The 19,911-nt window shown below is 46.8% G+C and overlaps 2 protein-coding genes across 8 annotated transcripts; one reads left to right on the forward strand and one right to left on the reverse strand.

The window, feature by feature from the left end:
- Positions 1-6,993, forward strand: RPS9 (ribosomal protein S9). 6 transcript variants are annotated; one of them, XR_014783911.1, is made up of 7 exons: positions 1-36; positions 2,874-3,035; positions 4,509-4,632; positions 4,731-4,853; positions 5,534-5,720; positions 5,886-6,090; positions 6,737-6,993. XR_014783911.1 is itself a non-coding variant. In XM_084805585.1 (6 exons), the coding sequence occupies exons 3-6, from the start codon at positions 4,536-4,538 to the stop codon at positions 6,912-6,914; spliced, it is 585 nt and encodes a 194-aa protein (XP_084661711.1). In that variant the 5' UTR covers positions 1-36; positions 2,874-3,035; positions 4,509-4,535; the 3' UTR covers positions 6,915-6,993. The 6 variants fall into 6 exon arrangements, 3 of the variants coding, with proteins under 3 accessions (XP_084661711.1, XP_084661710.1, XP_084661709.1); XR_014783910.1 differs by having other exon boundaries at positions 2,874-3,025; XR_014783909.1 differs by lacking the exon at positions 2,874-3,035.
- Positions 6,994-7,788: 795 nt separating this feature from the next.
- On the reverse strand, positions 7,789-19,492 carry LOC146342076 (suppressor of cytokine signaling 3-like). 2 transcript variants are annotated; one of them, XM_084805581.1, is made up of 2 exons: positions 18,851-19,492; positions 7,789-9,913 (listed from the first exon to the last, which is right to left on the reverse strand). In XM_084805581.1, the coding sequence occupies exon 2, from the start codon at positions 9,735-9,737 to the stop codon at positions 9,117-9,119; it is 621 nt and encodes a 206-aa protein (XP_084661707.1). In that variant the 5' UTR covers positions 9,738-9,913; positions 18,851-19,492; the 3' UTR covers positions 7,789-9,116. The 2 variants fall into 2 exon arrangements, with proteins under 2 accessions (XP_084661707.1, XP_084661708.1); XM_084805582.1 differs by having other exon boundaries at positions 8,227-9,788; positions 18,851-19,491.
- Between the last annotated feature and the right edge of the window lie 419 nt (positions 19,493-19,911).

Raw genomic sequence — 19,911 nt, forward strand, 5'->3', positions numbered from 1 at the left:
CTTCTTTTTGAGAGCTGTCGCCAACCTTGGCGGAAGGTAAGGGGGGCTTGTTTGAGGCGTGCGCAGGGCTGGGCCTCAGGGACTGAGAGGGGTGGAAAGAAATGCGCCGGCCGCTCACAGCGAAGACATAAGCGGCCGCTTCAGTGGTCGAATTCTGCAGTCGGCCGTTGGAAACGCTGTAGCGACTGCACATGCGCTTGAAAGATTTGGGGAGTTCGACCCTCCATTTTCCACCCCCCTCCGTTTTCTGCGCATGTGCAGGTCGTAGAAGCGGGGCAGCCGCGCGTGCGCAGGTCATACCAGCCAGTGCGTAATCGTGGTGGGGTGTGCTCGTTCTCTTTCTAACCCGGGGCTTTAGCGGGCGTTGCCTGTCTTTTGTCCAGGGCTTGTAGGGGTTATAGAACCATAGAATAGTAGGGCTGGAAGGGGCCTACAAGGCCATCGAGTCCAACCCCCTGCTCAATGCAGGAATCCAAGTCAGAGCATCCCTGACAGATGGCTGTCCAGCCTCGTCTTGAATGCTTCCAGTGTGGGAGAGCCCACCACCTCCCTAGGGAATCGGCTCCATTGTCGTATTGCTCTAACAGTCAGGAAGTTTTTCCTGATGTTCAGCCGGAATCTGGCTTCCTGTAACTTGAGCCCATGATTCCGTGTCCTGCACTCTGGGATGATCAAGAAGAGATCCAGGCCTTCTTCTCTGTGACAATCTTTCAAGTACTTGAAGAGCGCTATCATATCTCCCCTCAGTCTTCTCTTCTCAAGGCTAAGCATGCCCAGTTCTTTAAGTCTCTCCTCATAGAGCTTTGTTTCCAGTCCCCTGATCATCTTTGTTGCCCACCTCTGAACCCTCTCCAGCTTGTCTGCATCCTTCTTAAAGTGCGGTGCCCAGAACTGGACACAGTACTCCAGATGAGGTCTAATCAGTGCTTAGTAGAGGGGAACTAGTACTTCCCGGGATTTGGAAGCTGTGCTTCTATTAATGCAGCCCAAAAGAGCATTGGCCTTTTTTGCAGCCACATCACATTGTTGGTTCATATTCAGCTTGTGATCGACAACAATTCCAAGATCCTTCTCGCTTGTAGTGTGGTTGAGCCACGTATCCCCCATCTTGTAACTCTGCATTTGGTTTCTTTTTCCTAGGTGCAGAACTTGGCATTTATCCCTATTAAATGTCATTCTGTTGTTTTCTGCCCAGCGCTCCAATCTATCCAGATCACTTTGAATTTTGTTTCTGTCTTCCAAAGTATTAGCTCTCCCGCCCAATTTTGTGTCATCTGCAAATTTGATCAGCATTCCCTGCACCTCCTCCTCCAAGTCATTAATAAAAACGTTGAAGAGCACTGGGCCCAGGACTGAGCCCTGCGGTACCCCACTCGTTACCTCTCCCCAGTTTGAGAAGGTCCCATTGATAAGCACTCTTTGAGTCCGATTCTGTAGTCAACTGTGGATCCACCTGATCGTTGTTTCATCTAGCCCACTTTGAGCTAGTTTGCTCATCGGGATATCTTGGGGCACTTTGTCGAAAGCTTTGCTGAAATCGAGGTATATGATGTCTACAGCATTCCCACAGTCCACAAGGGAGGTTACTTGATCAAAAAATGAGATCAGATTTGTCTGGCAGGACTTGTTTTTGACAAATCCATGTTGGCTTCGAGTAATCACTGCATTGTTGTCAAGGTTCTTCCAGATGGATTGCTTTATCATCTGCTCCAGAATTTTCCCAGGGATTGATGTCTGTCTGACTGGTCTGTAGTTACCAGGTTCCTCCTTTTTACCCTTTTTGAAGATAGGGACAACGTTGGCCCTCCTCCAGTCATCTGGCACTTCACCCATCCTCCATGATTTCTCAAAGAGAATAGACAGCGGTTCTGAGAGTTCTTCTGCCAGTTCCTTTATGACTCTAGGATGCCGTTCATCTGGCCCTGGAGATTTGAACTCATTCAAAGTCATTAGGTGTTCCTTGACCATATGTCTATCAATCTCAAGCTGCAATCCTGCTTCTTCAGCCTGTACTTCGCCTTTGCCAGGGGGGATCATAGACCCTCTTTTGGGAGAAGACTGAGCCAAAGTAGGAATTGAGCACCTCTGCCTTTTCTTTGTCATCTGTTATCGTTTTGCCATCCTTATTTAATAGCTGAACCACCATTTCTTTCCTCTGCCTTTTACTATGCACGTAGCTGAAGACAGCCTTTTTGTTGTTTTTAGCATCCCTTGCTAACCTCAGCTCATTCTCAGCTTTAGCCTTCCTGACGCCATCCCTGCAATTCTGTGCTATCTGCCTGTACTCTTCCTTTGTTACTTGGCCTTCTTTCCACTTCCTATACGTGTCCTTTTTTGTTTTCAGGTCATCCCTAAGCTTTTTGTGAAGCCACATTGGCTTCTTCTGTTGTCTTCCACCTTTTCTTCTTGTTGGAATTGTTTGTGATTGTGCTTTGAGAATTTCCTTTTTTAAAAGCTCCCACCCATCTTGGACTCCTTTTCTCGTTAGCGTCGCTTGCCATGGGACCTTACTGATCATTGTTCTGAGTTTATTAAAATCAGCTTATTAAAATCAGTTTATTAAAACTGAGTTTATTAAAATCAGAGGGTTAAGCACGCTTTTATCGTCCAATGCACCTGGTTTGTTTGTTTTTTAAATTAATTATGGGAAAGTAACTTGGCCCTGCAGTGAATCTGAAGGGCAGGAAAGGTGCCTAAGTAACTTTGTGCCACCTACACGTTACTGAGATAAGGGATTTGCTAGGGGAAATTATTTTTTGTTGTTTTGGTGAACTGTAGGAAATGGTTGTCTTTATGTTGTTGGCCGGGGTGGGGAGAATGTCCTTTTAAAGTGCTGTCATTGTGAGTTAATGCAATGTTTACTTTCTCCTCAGAGTTGCTGGGTGCTTCCTGTCCCTAGGACAGCCTTCCCCAACCTGGAGAAGGTTCAGATGAATTGGACTGCGGCTCCCATCATTCCCAACCAGCATGGCCGCTCTGAGCCAGCACATCACGTTGGGGAAGGCTGTTCTGGTTCCTTTTCTGTGTAAATCCATGTGAATAATAATGCACTGCATTAACACTGCAGTCACTGAGATACAGTTTGAGCTGCTGATAGTGTATTGTCAGGCAGTTTTTTTTTCTAGTATATCTTAAAACAAAAAAAAGCCATCAGTCTTGTGCCTTAAGTCCATTTGTGAAGGAAAGGTTCCTCCTGTGCAAGCACCGAGTCATTGCTGACTCCTAGAGGGACGCCACTTTTGCTGGCGTTTCCATGGCAAACTATAGCGGGGTGGTTTGCCATTGCGTTCCCCAGTCGTGACTACCTTTCCCCCAGCAAGCTGGGTACTCATTTTACTGACCTTGGAAGGATGGAAGGTTGAGCCGGCTACCCAGGACCCAGCTTCCACTGGGATCGAACTCAGGTCATGGGGAGAGTTTCGGTTGCAATACTGCCGCCTACCACTCTGTTGTGTATAAAATGAATACAACAGAGAGAGAAGACTTTTAGCAATGTGTAATAGTGGTAGTTAGGGCTTGCAAAATGGACCTAGCTAAGAGAATGGGGATGGGTAGGATGCCCCTGGTCATCTGTGAAACATTGGTGAATGTATGTGTTCTTATTTTCAAATAGGTAGTGGACAGCAGCTAGTCCTCTACAGGGCAAATAGTGTCATTATCCAACATTTCTTACGTTATTGATTAAAGACTTGTTCTCTGGAATGGGTGACTTAAACCACTGTTATGCAGTAGTGCACTTTTCCACTTAAAGGATGTAAATTTTTCTGAAGGTCTGTTACAGGTCTTTTGACTGTCGTGGGCCATTTCCCAAATTCACAGACAAAGGAGGGGAACTTTCCCCATGCCTCTGATATCTCCCGCACTCAATTTGGGAATGCTCAAGCTTAACCATGACACTGCAAGGAGTGAGAGAGCCTCTCTAACGTTCTCCACATGGAATGCAGGGTAGTAAATGGTGTCACACGTGTATCTAGGCCCTCGCTTCTGGAGGATATTAGTTCTCTGTCCATTGTGTTTTGGCTTCTAGAGCTGATATTTTTCCAGTTTTGCTCTGAAGAAGCAGCTTTACAAAGGCTCAATGTCTTGATGGCCTACTAAGGGTGTAGGGATAAACGATTGGGGCATACCTTTCTGGAAGGGAAAGAATAGGTTGTTGAAGCAACACAGTTTAACCAAAGGCTGCTGCAGGTCTTGTGTCTGTTAGCAAAATGCTGATGTATGGGTCACTGGTGTCTAGAGCACTATTTTCAGTTAAGGGTAGTCTGTATTCAAGGATAAGAACTGGCTTTAAGGAAATTTGCTGTTGCTGATAAATGTGGGCACTGTTGACAATGTGGGTGGGAGGCCCAGGTAGAAATTCATTTGGATGTGACGCCTCTGGCCAGCCTAACCTAGATTTGGACTGATATATATAAATGAGTTGAGAAGTCCTAGTAGTAAATTACACAGAGGCTTCATTTGTTGCATCTGCTTACCACTTCTGTTAACTGTTTTTCATTTCTCCGCAGGCCTGGACTCTGTCCCTTTAGGCCAGGATGCCTGTTGCCAGGAGTTGGGTGTGTCGTAAGACATATGTCACCCCCAGGCGGCCTTTTGAAAAGTCACGGCTTGACCAGGAGCTGAAACTGATTGGTAGGTTTGCCTGGTTGGAAAAGAGATCCTTGATTAAACAGTTGCGCTGCAGCAGCAGCCAAATTGTTATATTTAAACCCTTGTAATCCTGCTCTTAGGTGAATATGGGCTGCGGAACAAGCGTGAAGTTTGGCGAGTGAAGTTCACTTTGGCCAAGATTCGCAAAGCTGCCCGCGAGCTGCTCACCCTGGATGAGAAGGATCAGAGGCGTCTCTTTGAGGGTAAGCGGCATGGCAGGCCGAGATGTTTCCTTGTTGATAGCTCTCTTGCTGCTCCCAGTACCCATCACCAACAAGTTAAGCCTTCAAAGATTCTGGGACATAAGCTTACTTCCTGCTAGTTTCTCAGATATGTCCCTGTCTATGTACTGAGTTTTAATGCTTAATTTGCTGCCTTTCAGATTAACTAGTCTCGGATACAAAGGAATAAAACAGATACTCCTTGGAGTAATCTAAATCACTGATATTTTTTGCTGCTTTAATTACATACATATAACTTTTCCCTTCTCGTAGGAACATTGTAGATCACTAGTCTCGTATTTCAGATGGGAGACTAAGATCTGAGAGTGGCTGAGACTTCCAAGACTACTGTGCGTTTAAGCTGTGATTTGAACGTTGATCTCAGAGTCCATACCTAGTATACTGTAGTGCTAAATTGGAGATGTGATTATTCATGGCAGACTTCTGCTGGGAGATTATAGCACCCAGAGCTGTCCTTAATGCTTTTTCCCACCCCAAACCTAGGGAGCACTTAAGGTGGAGTGCTTTTTGCATGGCCATTTAACTGGTGTGTGTGTGTGTGTGGGGGGGTGTCTATAAATATATTAGTTTTACATCCCATCTCTCTAACCAGGTGTGAGTAGGACTCTTCAGCTTTCTTTTGTGTTGCTCTCCTCTCCCAGGCAATGCTTTGCTGCGACGTCTGGTCAGGATTGGGGTACTGGATGAAGGCAAGATGAAACTGGATTACATCCTGGGTCTGAAAATTGAGGATTTCTTGGAAAGGCGTCTCCAAACCCAGGTCTTCAAGCTGGGCCTGGCCAAATCCATCCACCATGCCCGGGTGCTCATCCGCCAAAGACACATCCGGTATGCTGTTATGGGTCAGGGTTTGGGGGAAGATGGAGTTGCGTTTAAGAACGGCATTTGGTGATTTAAGCAGAAGTAGAGTTGCTGTAGGTTGTCACCAGTGCTGCGGGTTGCAAGGGCAGGACCTGCCTCTGAAGTAATGCTTATAATGTCTTTTGTGTGTAGTCTGTGCAGGGATATATGCAGCAGTGTCCCAGCCGTGTATCTTTTTACCCTACCAACCCTTTCCTTGGATTGGAACCCTGGCTAGCTCAATAGCCCTGCAAGCCACCTAATGAGGCTGTGTGTCAAAAACCTATAAAGATTTCGGCAAGGTTCACTGCGGCTCAGCCGTACACCTTGCGAAGGTCTTGCCATGCAGGCAGTAGAGGTAACAGCTAGCACTCTGCTCCTTCTCGGCATGAAATACTGATGTGATCCTTCTTGTTGGCAAATTACCAGCTGTTAAGAGCCAGGTTTTTATATCAGCTGGCATTAGCCTAGATTTTATATACTGCAGGCAGCAACAGTAAATTTCAGACTGAATCACTCTTGCTGTTGCTTGGTTCTGTATCTTAATTCCATGATCCACTTTGGGAGTAAGAGGTCATGAGGCCTTAGATTGTTACCCTGAACTTGCTTATTAGCACCATTGGAACAGTGAGACTCACTTCTGAGTAAATATGTATGGGATTGCATTGCAGTGCATGTTCAATAAGAATGTACTCTGCTGAGTTGTATTAACTGTTTTTGATAATAAGAGTGTAGCCTAGATGTATGTTTTTCTAGATGTTGATTAAACTCTGGATTTTAAGATTGGGGGATGATGGGTGGGGATTAACAGCCAGTTCTCTTAAATTGTTTTGATACTGCTCTGGTTTTGCTGGAGAAACAGGTCTTCAGAAAAATTATGTGGATTTTGCTGGAGCCTAATGTATCAGAGGGAATTCTGAGCTATAGGAGAATTCTGAGCAATAGGAATTCTCCAGAGATTATTTGTTCAGCCCTCTGTAACCATTTCCTTTCTCCCCCTTTAGCGTAAGGAAGCAAGTGGTGAACATCCCTTCCTTTATTGTTCGCCTGGACTCCCAAAAGCATATTGACTTCTCCCTCCGCTCACCGTATGGTGGTGGCCGGCCAGGACGTGTCAAGAGGAAGAACGCCAAGAAGGGTCAGGGCGGTGCTGGTGGTGGGGATGATGAAGAGGAGGATTAAGCTGTGGTGGGTGCCCACCACAAACTGGTGGTGAATCAAAACTGCCTTCCATAATGGAATAAAAATATTTGTGGATAAACTGTTGTAGCTGTCATGTTGTCAAGGGCACTGTGATAGTGTTTGGTAATATGTTCAAGACTTCCTTTGTGTGGTGCTCTATGTATAAGAAGCTGCACGAACTGGCTGAGTGTTGTTGTCAACATTTGAAGTGGGGATAGTTGTGTGGGGGATGGGAAAGGTAGTTATCTTCCTGGCAGGAAATGGTTAACTAGCTCAGACAGCAGGGCCAAAAACATACTTTCAAGGAGTGGTCATCTTCCCTTCCACCTACCCACCGCCTTCCTGTTCATTTTTTGGCTCTGCCTTGCCAAGTCAAAACTGAAATGGAGAGGGGAGGCCATTCCCAAGGCCTTTGGGCCATTATTCCCTGGACCCATAATACCACTTCCCCTTGCTTTTCTGAACAATCGCACATGGCAGTATGCGACCCTTTTCTCCAGTAGATAAAAAAGATTGCTGCTGAAAGTAGTATAAAAGTGAACAATTAAAGAAATTGGCAGAGGGAGAATAACTTGGATCTATCCCAGAGGCGCATACAGGAACAGATGGCAGATGGAGGAGAGCTTTGGGGTCCAGGAGCAGAATTGAGCTCTGTGCCTCCGGGGCATGACATCAAGGAGTCCTGACAGCAAGCAGGAAATTAATCAACTTTCCAGCTTTACCAGAGCAGCTTAAAGCTCTGTCACCTAGCCCCAGAGTGGAATTGGCAGGGAGGGACTCACAAAGGCTTCCAGGAAGAGATCTGGCTCACCAGCAAGAAATCTGGTACTTTTAACCCAAGAGTAAAAGATAGAAATCAGGCGGTATGGGGGGGGTTATGCTTAAGTTCTTTAACGTTAGGGAGGGAAGCAAACTGCAGGGGCTAAAATGAATTTAACCTGTAATTAACAGCATTTTGACTTGTGCTCCAGCATTTGTTAAAAAAAAAAAAAAAAGCACACACCCGTTCTTGGCCCTTACCTGAGGGCACTTTGTGTAGTTCTTGGATCTGGGTTGAGGGGCAAGTGTCCAGTTTGTTAGTGGTCCTTGCTTTGTAGACCAGTCAAGTATGGGAGGGAGGAAAGGACTCAATTATCATATGTCTCTCCACTAGATGACCCCCCTTTCTTAAATCTCCTAATGTAGACTGGTATCCCCCTCTTATTCTGTGTTCTTCCCAATGACATGTCTTTGAACATGAACACTTCATTAAAAATATGCACAAATGCAAGTCACCGGATGCAGCACAATAGCTGAGTTTGTGGTTTCTTTTGCATTGAATGTGTTTTATTTCTATAACTGGCTTCCCGAGTCAGCATTCTTGCCTGTTGGGTTACAGTAATGGCCTTGACAGGGCAGTGACTGGAAGGGGAAGGAGGAGAGAAAAAATGGGATCCTGAGGTGGTTGAACTCGAAATGCAGGTCTGGAAAAAGGATGGGAAGAAGAGCTGTGGACTTGAGTGTGACCCTTGGTGGCAAGGCCCATTCTGCACAAAGTAATCATAAAGAATGCCAGTCAGTAGAGATTTGTCACTGGACAACCGTACCCTTCTCCTTCAGACCTTGGAGAGCATGAACTTCAGCTCAGGAAGCGAGTTCCGTAGCACCTTAAAGATGTAATGTATTTATTATGGCATAAGTACCACTGGACTCTCACTGCGGACTTGTTGCAGCTGCCCCTCGGGCTAGTAATGGAGACCACTTGCTTGGCACTGAGCACTGCTTCACACATGCATGTGCTTTTCCCCGAAGACTTGCAGTGGAACTTGTGAACAGTACTGTGTTCCAGGTGCTAAGGCAGCTGTATTGGGGGGGGGGCTTGCAGGTGAGCAAGGTGCTCTTGAGATGGGGAGAATGAGAGGGAAATAAGCTAGGGGGCTTTTGTGTTTTACAGGATTGCCCCACTAGATACTTGAATAGGTGGCCCTTTTCCCTTCTCCTTTGGGTGGTATTTGGGGTCTTGGATGACATTATTGCGAGCTGTCAGTGTGATGAATAAAGACATGGCTGGCCCTCTGCACCAGCCAGTTTATTCCATGAAGATAAATGATGAACAGGCTCCCTCAGCAAGACGCTGTCTGCCTGTCCATGTACTGTACAAGGAATGTTTGGGAAAAAAATACCCTGCGCTTCTTGCAAGGCCTCAAAGCTGGTGCCCCATTTTCAGCTGCACAGCGAGTTCAGTAATCCTTGGGGTACAGGCAGGCCCTGCAGCTGGGCCCTGGGGTCAACCCCTCCCCGCATGCTGGCTCGCACAGCCCGACGGCACATCTCCTGCAGAGTGGGCACCTTGCAGCAGAGTGGCTGCGTGAGGGCCAAGGGCACCGGCAGCTGCCCCTCCCTCTCCAGGTAGCAGGGGCCCCCATCCACAGCCCCCAGGCAGAGATAATATTCTGCCAGCTGGACCACGCAGCGGAAGGTTGGGGGGCGGCCAGCCCCTGGCAGAGCCTCCAGGTGGAAGGCTGAGCCCTGCTGCTGGATCCGCAGGTTGGTGATGCCCGTGTTGGTGCGGATGCTCAGGGTGAAGAGGTGGTGGTGGTCCGAGGAGTCTCGCACCAGGAAGACTCCGGGCGGCTGGGAGGTCAGAAGCCGCTTGGCCTCGGTGCCTGACAGGCTGCCCCAGTAGAACCCGCTGGCCTCGAGGCGTTCCAGGGCACTTTCCACCCGCTCAAACTCCCCACAGAAGCTCTTGAAGTGGTAGGAAGGTGTGGCTGTGCTGGTCATGGCGGCTGCTGCCACTGCTGGGGCAGGTGCTGGCGGGCAGCACCAGCACAGAGGGACCATCGCGCCTCCTGCTGGCTGGAAGGGACCTCGGATCAGTCACCGAAGCAGCATCTGAGAAAGGGAGGCGAAGACCGTTTTCATGCATATCTGCACGCACATAGCGAGACCAGGTCTACTTGCTCCCTCTTAAACTGGTGATAGGTTTGGGCTTCTCCCCTTGGCCTCGCTGTCTGAGCCTGCAAGCAGAAGCAAGAAATCTAGGGTAGTTCTATTTTGCTCAAAACAGCCTTGTAACACCTTAAAGACTATTTTATTACGTTACATTTCTATACCACCCAATAGCGGCAGCTCACAACATTTAAACCCATAAAATTCAACATGATAAAATACAGTCTGAAACTTTAAAAGTTTAAAACTGCACTATAAAACCAAAGTAAAAACCATAAGCTTTTCTGGACTATACGCTATAGTAAGTTCATCTTTAGGGAGCCACGAGACTCTTTGCTGGTACCTCTCTGGAAATTATATTTTAATGTTTACATGAATGGAAATAATTTTGCTAAAAATGCTTCTTAATGTTCTCTACTGTGTTGGTGAAATGTGAGCTGAGCATCTCCTGCGAGGTCTGCTTGTAAGATCTTAGGTCAGCCCGAACTTGCAAAGCAGGTTTAGCAAAGTTGATTGGAAAAGAAGCCGAGACTCTGAAGAGCCCTGTGTTGATCAAACCCATTAGGTTCTGCAAGTTTTGCTGACACCCTAGTGTGTGCTGGAGCACTCTGGTGTACAGTGCTCATCTTCCTGGAAACAGCCTGGGCTGTGTTATCCAATGTTTGGCTGTGATTGAGCAAGCTCTTGTACCTCCTTTGCCACTGGTTGTTTAGGAAATCATCAATAAAAGTAATACCCAGCAGAAAAAGGGCAAAGTTGGGTGAACAGAGTTCAAAGCAGGAGGGAAATAAGCCCTGTGTCCAGGAACCTCTTGCTCAAAGCCTGTGTCAGCCTTTCTCTGCCTGTTGAGACTTTGACACTGTCCGACCATTTTTATATTCATATCTACAGTCATAAGGCCTAGAAACGTGTGTGTGGGGGGGGAAGCTGCCATTCTCAGGATACAGATTTCTGACTCTACATTTGCACAAGTAGAATAATAAAAGATATACCAACCCTGCTAATAAATAAGAGGTGCAGCATGCAGCTGGCCTTGTTAAACTGTCTGATAGAGATGATAGGATCTCTATTGTATCATGGTCCAGCTAGGTATACACAAAATGGAGGCAGGAGGAAAATGGAGGTGTAAAGAAAAAGATGACAAAGAAATTAACAAAATGGAGGTGTCAAGAAAAAGTTATTTCCTGCAAACTGCTCATGCCTCCGTAAAAAGATGCTGATACACAAGAATTCTTGGTATATGCCTACAGCCCGGTACCAGTTCCAGGTTTTTGAAGGCCCGTGGCCAAGACACCCTCAGTGGCTTTTCCCTCCCTCAGTGAGTCTGCTTTCTCAAGGCCATTGTCACAGCTGCTGTTCCTCCTCAAGCTCTTGCTCATCATTGCTACCACTTGCTTGCTTGGCAGGCAGGCAGGCAGGCAGCCAGTGGCATCTGCTGCTCTGCCTTCTTGCCATCACCATTGTCTGGGTCAGAGCAAGAGGCAGGTGAACAAGCAGGTTGCAATGGGGATGAGGGGCAACTCCAGGGGCATCTTCTGAGTGGGCCCCTGTTGGGGGGTGGGCCCCCTAGCAAGTGGCCAACAGAGCCTGGCCTTGACACCAGCCCTACTGCAGCCAATTCTGCTGTTACAGCTCTGAAGCTCACCCTTTCCCAATCCCAGCCCGCCTGCTGGAAGCTTTCAGTAGAGCATGTTTGTTTATTTATTACATTTCTATACTGCCCAAAAGCCGAAGCTCTCTGGGCAGTTCACAACAACTAAAACCATAAAATACAATATAAAATGAAAACATTTTAAACTACGGTATAAAAGTACAACTCAAAACAAAACCAAGCAGCAATGTAGAGATTTAAAATACAATTACAGTTTTAAAACAGCAGAGCTAAAAGACTAAAATCCCTGGGAAAATAAAAAGGTCTTCACCTGGCGCCAGAAAGAGAACAACATAGGCACCAGGTGAGCCTCTCTGGGAAGCTCATTCCACAACTGGGGTGCCACAGCAGAAAAGGACCTCTTCTTGGTAGCCACCCACCTTACTTCCTTTGGCAGGGGCTCCCAGAGAAGGACCACTGAAGATGATCTTAGTGTCCAGGCAGGCACATATGGGAGGAGATGATTCTTCAGATAACCTGGCCCCAAGCCATTTAGAGCTTTGAATGTTAATACCAGCACTTCATTGCTGGGATTATGCACTCTCTGTCATGGAAAATCAGATGTGCAGGTGGGGGGGGGGGAATCCAGTTCTGAATGCTCCTCTAGCTTAAAGAGAAGAACTCCCTGAAAAATGTAGTAAAAATGTAGTAACGTGTCAAGGAGGACATTTCCGGTGGAGCCATTTGACTTCTATGCTATTTTTCTATTGTGGTGAGTTCTTAATATAAGGGGTTATTAAAAAATGCCACCTTCCATCTGCAGTGTGAACCAACACCACAGCACCCCTGCTCCTCAGTCTGCTGCCAGGCCTTGAAGCATTACTTGTTAGTAAACTGACAGCAGAGGATTCCTTTCACTACAAACTTAAAGACAGTTTAAAAGAATGTTTAATCTCTCAGTGGATCTGCTTGTTGCGAGGTTACTCTGAATAGCTGTTACTCAAACACGTTCAGACCAAGGGAAAAGCACCGTTTAATGCACTCACCCAGTCTCAAAAGCATTTCATAACTTGGCACCTGATATTGTTCAAAGTATCTTAGTGGTCCTTGAGGGATGGAAATCTCTCTCTGGCCTATGGCCTGTCACTTCCCTCACAATCTGGTGGTGCCATGAGCCATAGAGGGAATCACACAGAGAGCTGCAGGGGTTCATGCTGCTGTTCTTTGGGAATGCACTGAAACGTTAGCAATTGCATAGCCTGGTACATAACTCCCAAAATGTTCTCCTCGTCCATTTGTATGTAAACAAAACAGGGCAAAGACACTAACACTAGAATCCCACACATCTGCTCAGAAGCAAGACCCACTGAGTTATATGGGACTTACTCCCAGGTCAATGGGTTGGAGTTTGGGTTGGAGTCTAAGTCCCCAGTGGCCTCTTACGACAAGGAAACAGATGCTGTAAAAAGGCCAGTGCTGGAACATCCTACCACAGACCAAGGGCCAAGTGCAATTCTGAAGAAGTTGTCAGGGCCCACATGCCAGTGGTGGGCAGGGCCAAAGGCAAAAGGGGGCATAACCAAAAAGCAAAAGGGCCAAAAGGGGCCAAAATACCAGCATACTGTAGCTTAAAGCTCTTGCTGCCAGTAAATCATAGAGGCGTTTCAACCTTTTAGAACGGGAACAAAACGGTGCAAAAGCTAGGAAACCACCAAACAATAGGCAGTCAGGAAAAGAGGGCGTGGGTCCAGGGGGAGGGGGCCTGGGTATCTCAGCAGTCACAGAGAGATGGATCTCAGGACTGCTGGATTCGACCCACAGGCCTGAGGTTCTGTATCTGTGGTCTCACACCAAGGCTGACAACTTTTTTTCCCCTGGTAGGCCTTATATGCCTTTAGAAGCAGTATAATGGACAGATATTCAACAGGTGATGCTTGGTGAGCATGTGGTTAAAAGTTGCAGTGAAGGAGAAACTTAACTGGATAAATAACTGCTTACCAGCAAAAAAAAAAAAAGTGTCAGCCCCAGCTTTAGAGTTAATCTACATGTTTGGAAGAATCAAGTGGTAAAACCTTCCTAGGACTGTACCAGTTCAGACCATAGGTTGAGGTGTGTGAATTTGACAGTTGCCCCACAACAGACTCTCCCTGCATATGGGAATCTAGAAAGCTTCCCCTAACATACTAGCTTTCCATGGACAGAGAGGTGTTGGTGTATGAAAAACATTTAGTCATATGGTTCCTTCTGACTGCATACTGAAGTGGTACAGTCCCTCCAGAGTAACCATTCTAGAAAACTGCAGCACAATGCACATCCCCGGTGCCAAGACCATCTTGGAGGTTCTTCTCATCCCACAGTAGCAAGCTCTGGAGACCAATGAAGTCTTGGGGGAAGGAGTGCAAAGCAGGAGAGGTATTTGCAGGAGGGGGGTTGCATGGGGGAGGAGACTAACTGGGATGGATGTAATTACTTAGTAGTTGTTTTTTGACTTAGTCTGTTTAACAACAACTCTAATGGTTATGTCTGCGCAACCCGTGTATCTCCGTTTCAGCTCAATGAGATCTTCATTAGGCATTCCTGTAAATCTAACAAGTTCAGTAACAATTTGCAATCACTGATAATGTTGCAAAAAATATTACACTTCCTGAATAAACAATGTGGTTACTTAGTAGTTGTTTTTTGGCTTGGGACAGAATAAAACACTGAAGCTGACCTTTTCCAAGTTCTGCCACAAAAGTGCTTATGGAATAATTCTCACAGAAAAATCCATGTAGAGAACTTTATTCCAGAAATTATGGATTTCTTAGAGGGATTTGTGGTTAATTCTTTGGGGTGAGGGTTGGGGTTGGGGGTGATTTACATTTACACAGATTTACATTAGCACAGTCCAGGCAGGCGTGCCGAAGCTCTTTCAGTTCTTGGGGGCCACATTCAATTTCAGAGAAATAGTCGGAGGGCACATTCCAGTGGCCTGTGTGAACAAAGGCAAGGGGGTGAGGCCAAAGGCAAAAGGGGTGTGGCCAAAACTATTTTAAAAACTCAGCATATTTTAGTTGAGAACTCTTATTGCCACAAGTATCTAAGCCTTAGGAGAGGGATTTCAACCTATTAGAATAGGGGATTGTTGTTGTTGTTGTTCAGTCGTTCAGTCGTGTCCGACTCTTCGTGACCCCATGGACCATAGCACGCCAGGCCTTCCTGTCCTGCGCTCTCTCCCGGAGTGTGCTCAGGTATTGTTCTTTACAGCATCGGATTTTCTTTTCACCACCAGACACATCCACAGCTGAGTGTCCTTTCGGCTTTGGCCCAGCTGCTTCACTCTTTCTGGCGCTACTTGGAAATACCCTCTGCTCTTCCCCAGTAGTATATTGGACACCTTCCAACCTGAGGGGCTCATCTTCCGGCGTCATATCTTTTAGCCTTGTGATACGTTCCATGGGGTATTCTTGGCAAGAATACTGGAGTGGGTTGCCATTTCCTTCTCCAGTGGACCACATTTTGTCAGAACTCTCTGCCATGACCTGTCTGTCTTGGGTGGCCCTGCGCGGCATAGCTTATGGCTTCACTGAGTTACGCAAGCCCCTTCGCCACAACAAGGCAGTGATCCATGAAGGGGAGAATAGGCGATAAAACTGCACAAAAGCCAAGAAACCACCCAATGCTTCATGGTTGGGAGAAAGGGGATGGGGCCAGGAGAAGGTGTGGTGGCCTTCTGGGGAAGCCCCAGATGGCCAGATTGGGACCCTGAGTCTGAGGTTCCCCACTCCTGGTCCACAGTGTTCAAATACATGATCCTGGATCTGGCAGGATTCTAGTATTCCATTCACAGAACACCCCCCTGAAAAACCCAAGGAAGGGACACTTCCTGGGTAGCACTTTCCATGTGCATTATTCCTCCAGCAAAAAACAAAAATAAAAAATCCCCCAAACCAGGCTTCCACAGCAAACATGACATGTTTTAAGGGGGCATGATATGAACATTGACTCCCCAGTTTGGGGGTAACTCCCAGCTTGCATGCCATGAGGAAGCCGCTTCGGTTGCCACAAGGAAACAAGGGGGCAGACCGTAGCCCAGTGGGTAGAGCACAAGCTTTAAATGGGATGGTGAACCTTTGGCCTACAGGCCAAATGTGGCCAGCAGAGCCTCCCCATTCAATTTGCCTTCTGCCAGGCCCCACCCGCTCCATGGCCCCTGTTTCTCCCCGGCCTTTCCAGCAGTGATGGGGAAGATACCATGGAGTGGAGTTTAAACCTCCCCTCCCAGAGATCTACCCACTCCATTCTGCTCAACTGCTCAGCAGGAAAACTGCTGAGGACTGGGGAAAAGGGGGCTGTGTGTCTGTATATTATATGCAGATGGTCCCAGGTTCAATTCCTGGCCTCTCCAGTTAAAAAAAGATCAGAGCAAACAGGGAAAGATCCTGGGCAACAGCTGCTAGCCAGGGTAGCATACTAAATGGATCAATTTCCTGATCTGGTATAGGGTCACTTCCTACATCCTTAAATAAATGAAATGATTGGCAGTTCCCAGGAGCTGCCTCCTGTGTCTCTGAATGAATTACTGCTCTATCCTTCCAGACTTTGTTCGGGGAGGACAGTTCTGCCTTGACTCTGCATTGGGTGTGGTAGGAGCTTTCAAGCGTTGCTGATACAGCAATGCAGTCAAATGGCCCACCCTCAAAGGAGGGTGTCTGTCATCTCTCTGCATGAGTCAATACTCTGTGTCCTACTATTTTGCCTCATTGTTGCATTGGGTGCAGCTGGATAAATCATTCCCAAAGCAGAGATGCTGCACGGCTGGCCACCCTTGGAGGAGGCTGCCTGTTTCATCTCTGTATGAGATTACCAGTCTTGAATGGTCAAGCATCAACAAGAGGCACATCTGTCTGTCTATGAACTTTCTGGCACCTGAGTTCCTCTCAGGCAGCTTTGCTCCAGGCCCCTTTTCCTTTGCATCATCAACAGCACTGTCAGGACACAACTTTGGGGCAGCAGATCAGGGCCCCGCTCCACAGAATGAGCAGAAATATTCCCCAGTGCAGTTGGGCTGGCTTACCACATTTTGAAGCAGGTGACACAATACACATTACCATTTTAAAGGGATGGGAGAAGCATGTATAAGACCATTGGGTTGGATCCAGTGTTAACCATACTTACAGCAAGTCATGACTTGCCCACTGATTTCAATGGGTCTACTCAAACTGGGACTAAGGACACAAACCTATGCATGCTGGGAGTTGCAGGGCTTTTTCTGTCTAAAAATGCATAGGATTGCACCCTAAGTCTGTATACAACCAATTAAGTCCAGAATCAAAGACGACTGAACACTGCATGACTGCTGTTCAGTTTTTGAGACAGAGCTGGCAAAAGAGTAGAGCAACCACTCAGCCAGGCCTGCTGGTTGAAGTCCAGGTTGAAGCCAGCCTAATGCTTCTTATTTTTTCTCTTTAGGAAAACATTTTTGGGGAGTGCTTGTGTTGGGTGTGGAGGGTTTATTTTTGTTAAGGGCTGATCCAGCTGCAGTTAAATGCTGTTTAGCCCCATCAGTTTCATAGACTTAAGTGGTTTCAGCAAGCTACACTGAGGAAGATGAGAGAGGAAAGCAGGGTCATTCCACACCCCTTGCTGAAAGGCATGATTTTTTTCCCTCTTCCCTCCCCATTCCTTTTTCCTTGTATGTCGTGTCTTTTTAGATTGAGCCTACAGGCAGGGATTGCCTTGTTTGACTGATTATATGTAAGCTACTCAGGGAGACTTTCTGGCTGAAGAGTGGGATAAAAATACTTACAGAAATAAATAAAGTAAGAAAAAGAAAGCGTGGGCTTAACTTTCCACTTAAACCAAACAGGATTTAAATATGTTTAACTTGGAGCTGGATAGTAGTAGGAGCATAGGACGCTGCCTTATACCGAGTCGATCCATCTAGCCCAGTATTGTCTTAAAAAAAAAAAAATACAGATTGGCAACAGCTCTCCTGAATTTCAGATTTAGATCTTTCCCAGCCCTATCTGGCTACAAGGAAGAGGGCCTTTTCTGCTATGGCACCCTAGCAGTGGAATGAGCTCCCTAGAGAGGTTCACCTGACACCTACATTGTACTCCTTCCAGTGCCAGGTGAAGGCCTTTTTATTCTCCCAGCATTTTAGCACTCTGCTGTTTTCAATCTGTATTTTAAATCTCTGCATTGCTACTAGGTTTTATTCTGCTTGTATTTTATATTGTAGTTTTAAGCATTAATATTTTATATTGTTTCATATTGTACTTTTATAGTTTTAATTTTGTGAATCACCCAGAGAGCTTCAGCTATTGGGTGGTATAGAAATGAAATAAATAAAATCTGGAAATACCAAGGACTGAACCTGGGACCTTCTACATGCAAAGCATCTGCTCTGTCACTGAGCTATGACCCCTTTCCCTTTTGTTGCTGCTTTCATTGTTTTTTAAGGACTGCACAGCACCTTCAGTATGGCTTAGGGAAAAGCAATCAATAGATATTTCAACAGCAACATTATGGTATATCTGGGATAGAATTGTGCTAAAGAGGAAAGAAATATATTTCATGTTCACATGGGGAAATAGTAAAGTTTTGCTACAGTTCTAGGGTTGGATCCAGAATTAGTCATACCATTGAAACAAGTGGGACTTAAGTTAGTCATGAGTTGTCTCATTTTCAATGGGTCTCCTCTAAGTATGACTAAATTTGGATTTTTAATCTTTAATCTGTAGTTCTGAATAAATTTTCTGTGGAGTCAAATGCCGGTGATTAATTCCCCACCACCATTATGGATGTGGTGGGATTGGGGTGGCATGTAACAGTATTGAGTGTGGGAACTTCGCATTGTTGCATTAACATTCATGGATAGGACTTGAGTATCCCTCAGAAGCCAGCTCTCAAAAGCAAAATGTGAATGTTTTTGAATTTCAAAAGTTGAAATTTTAATTTTCAAATTTGGTGAAATTTGTGCAAAATCCCATATATATTTGTAAGCAACCTAAGAATTGGCTCTCATCAAGCTATTTGTCTATATTTTGATACAAATGTATCTCCCCCTCTAAAATAATAGTAATAATAGTAATAGTAATAATAATAATAATAATAATAATAATAATATAGAGCTAACAAGTTAGCGCCAAAGCATGGCAAACTAACAATTTGAATCCGACTTTTTCCATAGATCATCCCAACGCATTATAACCGCCACAATAGTTCCCCTAAACTAATAGCCAAAGTTGTCCAGGCGTTGTCTGCTACTTAAGGGTGACGGGGTGTTTCTTCCTCTTCTTGCCCTCTTTCCCACTCGACCCGTCTTAAAAATGTCTCCCCTGCACGCACTCACGCTGGCGTCAAAAATGATAAAAGCGAGGGTGTTTGGATTGTTGGGGCGGGGGGTCGCCGTCGTTTTCAACTCACTTACCTTTGGTGGCGGTGAAAGCCGAGGTGCCTCTGTCTCTCCAAGAGTGGGCGAGAGAGAGAATCCGAATCAAAAAACAAACTCCACTTCAGGGGATCTGCGGCCGAAACAGAGCCCGGCCGAACCGTCTCTCTTTCCCATACTTCAAATGCCAGCGATGGAGTGGCGGGGGGAGTAGGCAAACGAACCGGATGGGAAGGTTCGTTTCCAGCTTTTGCAAATTAATATCCCGCCGCCCCCCACGGATACCTCCCGGATTAGGACTCAGCGGGAGTAGAAAGAGGTGGAAGTTGAGCGGGAGGGAAGGAGTGTGGAGAAGCGAAGCGGCTCTATTTCCTTTCGCCAAAGAATCGCAGCCTCTCTCTTGTTTCCTGGAAGTGCGTGCGGACGTGCGTGCGCGTTTCTGAAGCGAGAAGCGCTTTTCCCGTTAGCAGAGCGATCGGAGGGAGGCAAGGGGGACCTCATTAGCGCGGATATCATTTCAGTGCGTTGCTGGCTGCATTGTGATGGGAGCCGAGGATGGAGGGGAGAAGAGAGGGGTGGGTTGCAATGATATCTGAGCTGCTCGCGTTCCAAAAGAAGCCTGGATCTTTCACGGGGAGACTGACACGCGGGGAGAGGTCGGATTCCGTGCGCCTGTGTGTGGCTGGGGTGGAGTGTGGCGGTGTATTTATTTTTATGAATGGCCAGAACTTTCATTGGCCGCCGGGGGGCGGCTGGCCGGCCTCTGATTGGCAGGAAGTGGCTGTGTAAACCCCAGCAGGCTCCCTCCCCCTCTGGCTTTTTATTTTTTTCGCTGGGTGATTCCTGGAAGTGTGGAGGGGACTGTTGGTAAGAAGGAGGGGAAACGCGAGCTGGTCCCCGCCTATCCCTGCAGCAGAAAGAGGGGAGAGAGGTTGGGTGAGGTGATCCAGGGTTTGGACGGAGCATCCCGCTCGCCCAAAGCCACCGCGCACGCATTTAGCCCTCGCGCCGGGAGGCGTCCAGCCAGGAGACAAAGCCTGCCCAAAGTGGCCGGTCGCCCACTCTCCTCCCCTCCTGAATTACTCGCCTTCCCGCTTCGC

Source organism: Heloderma suspectum, chromosome 6 (assembly GCF_057233095.1).
Source record: "Heloderma suspectum isolate Gila_16-S chromosome 6, 16-S_ref, whole genome shotgun sequence".
NCBI lineage: Eukaryota > Metazoa > Chordata > Lepidosauria > Squamata > Helodermatidae > Heloderma > Heloderma suspectum.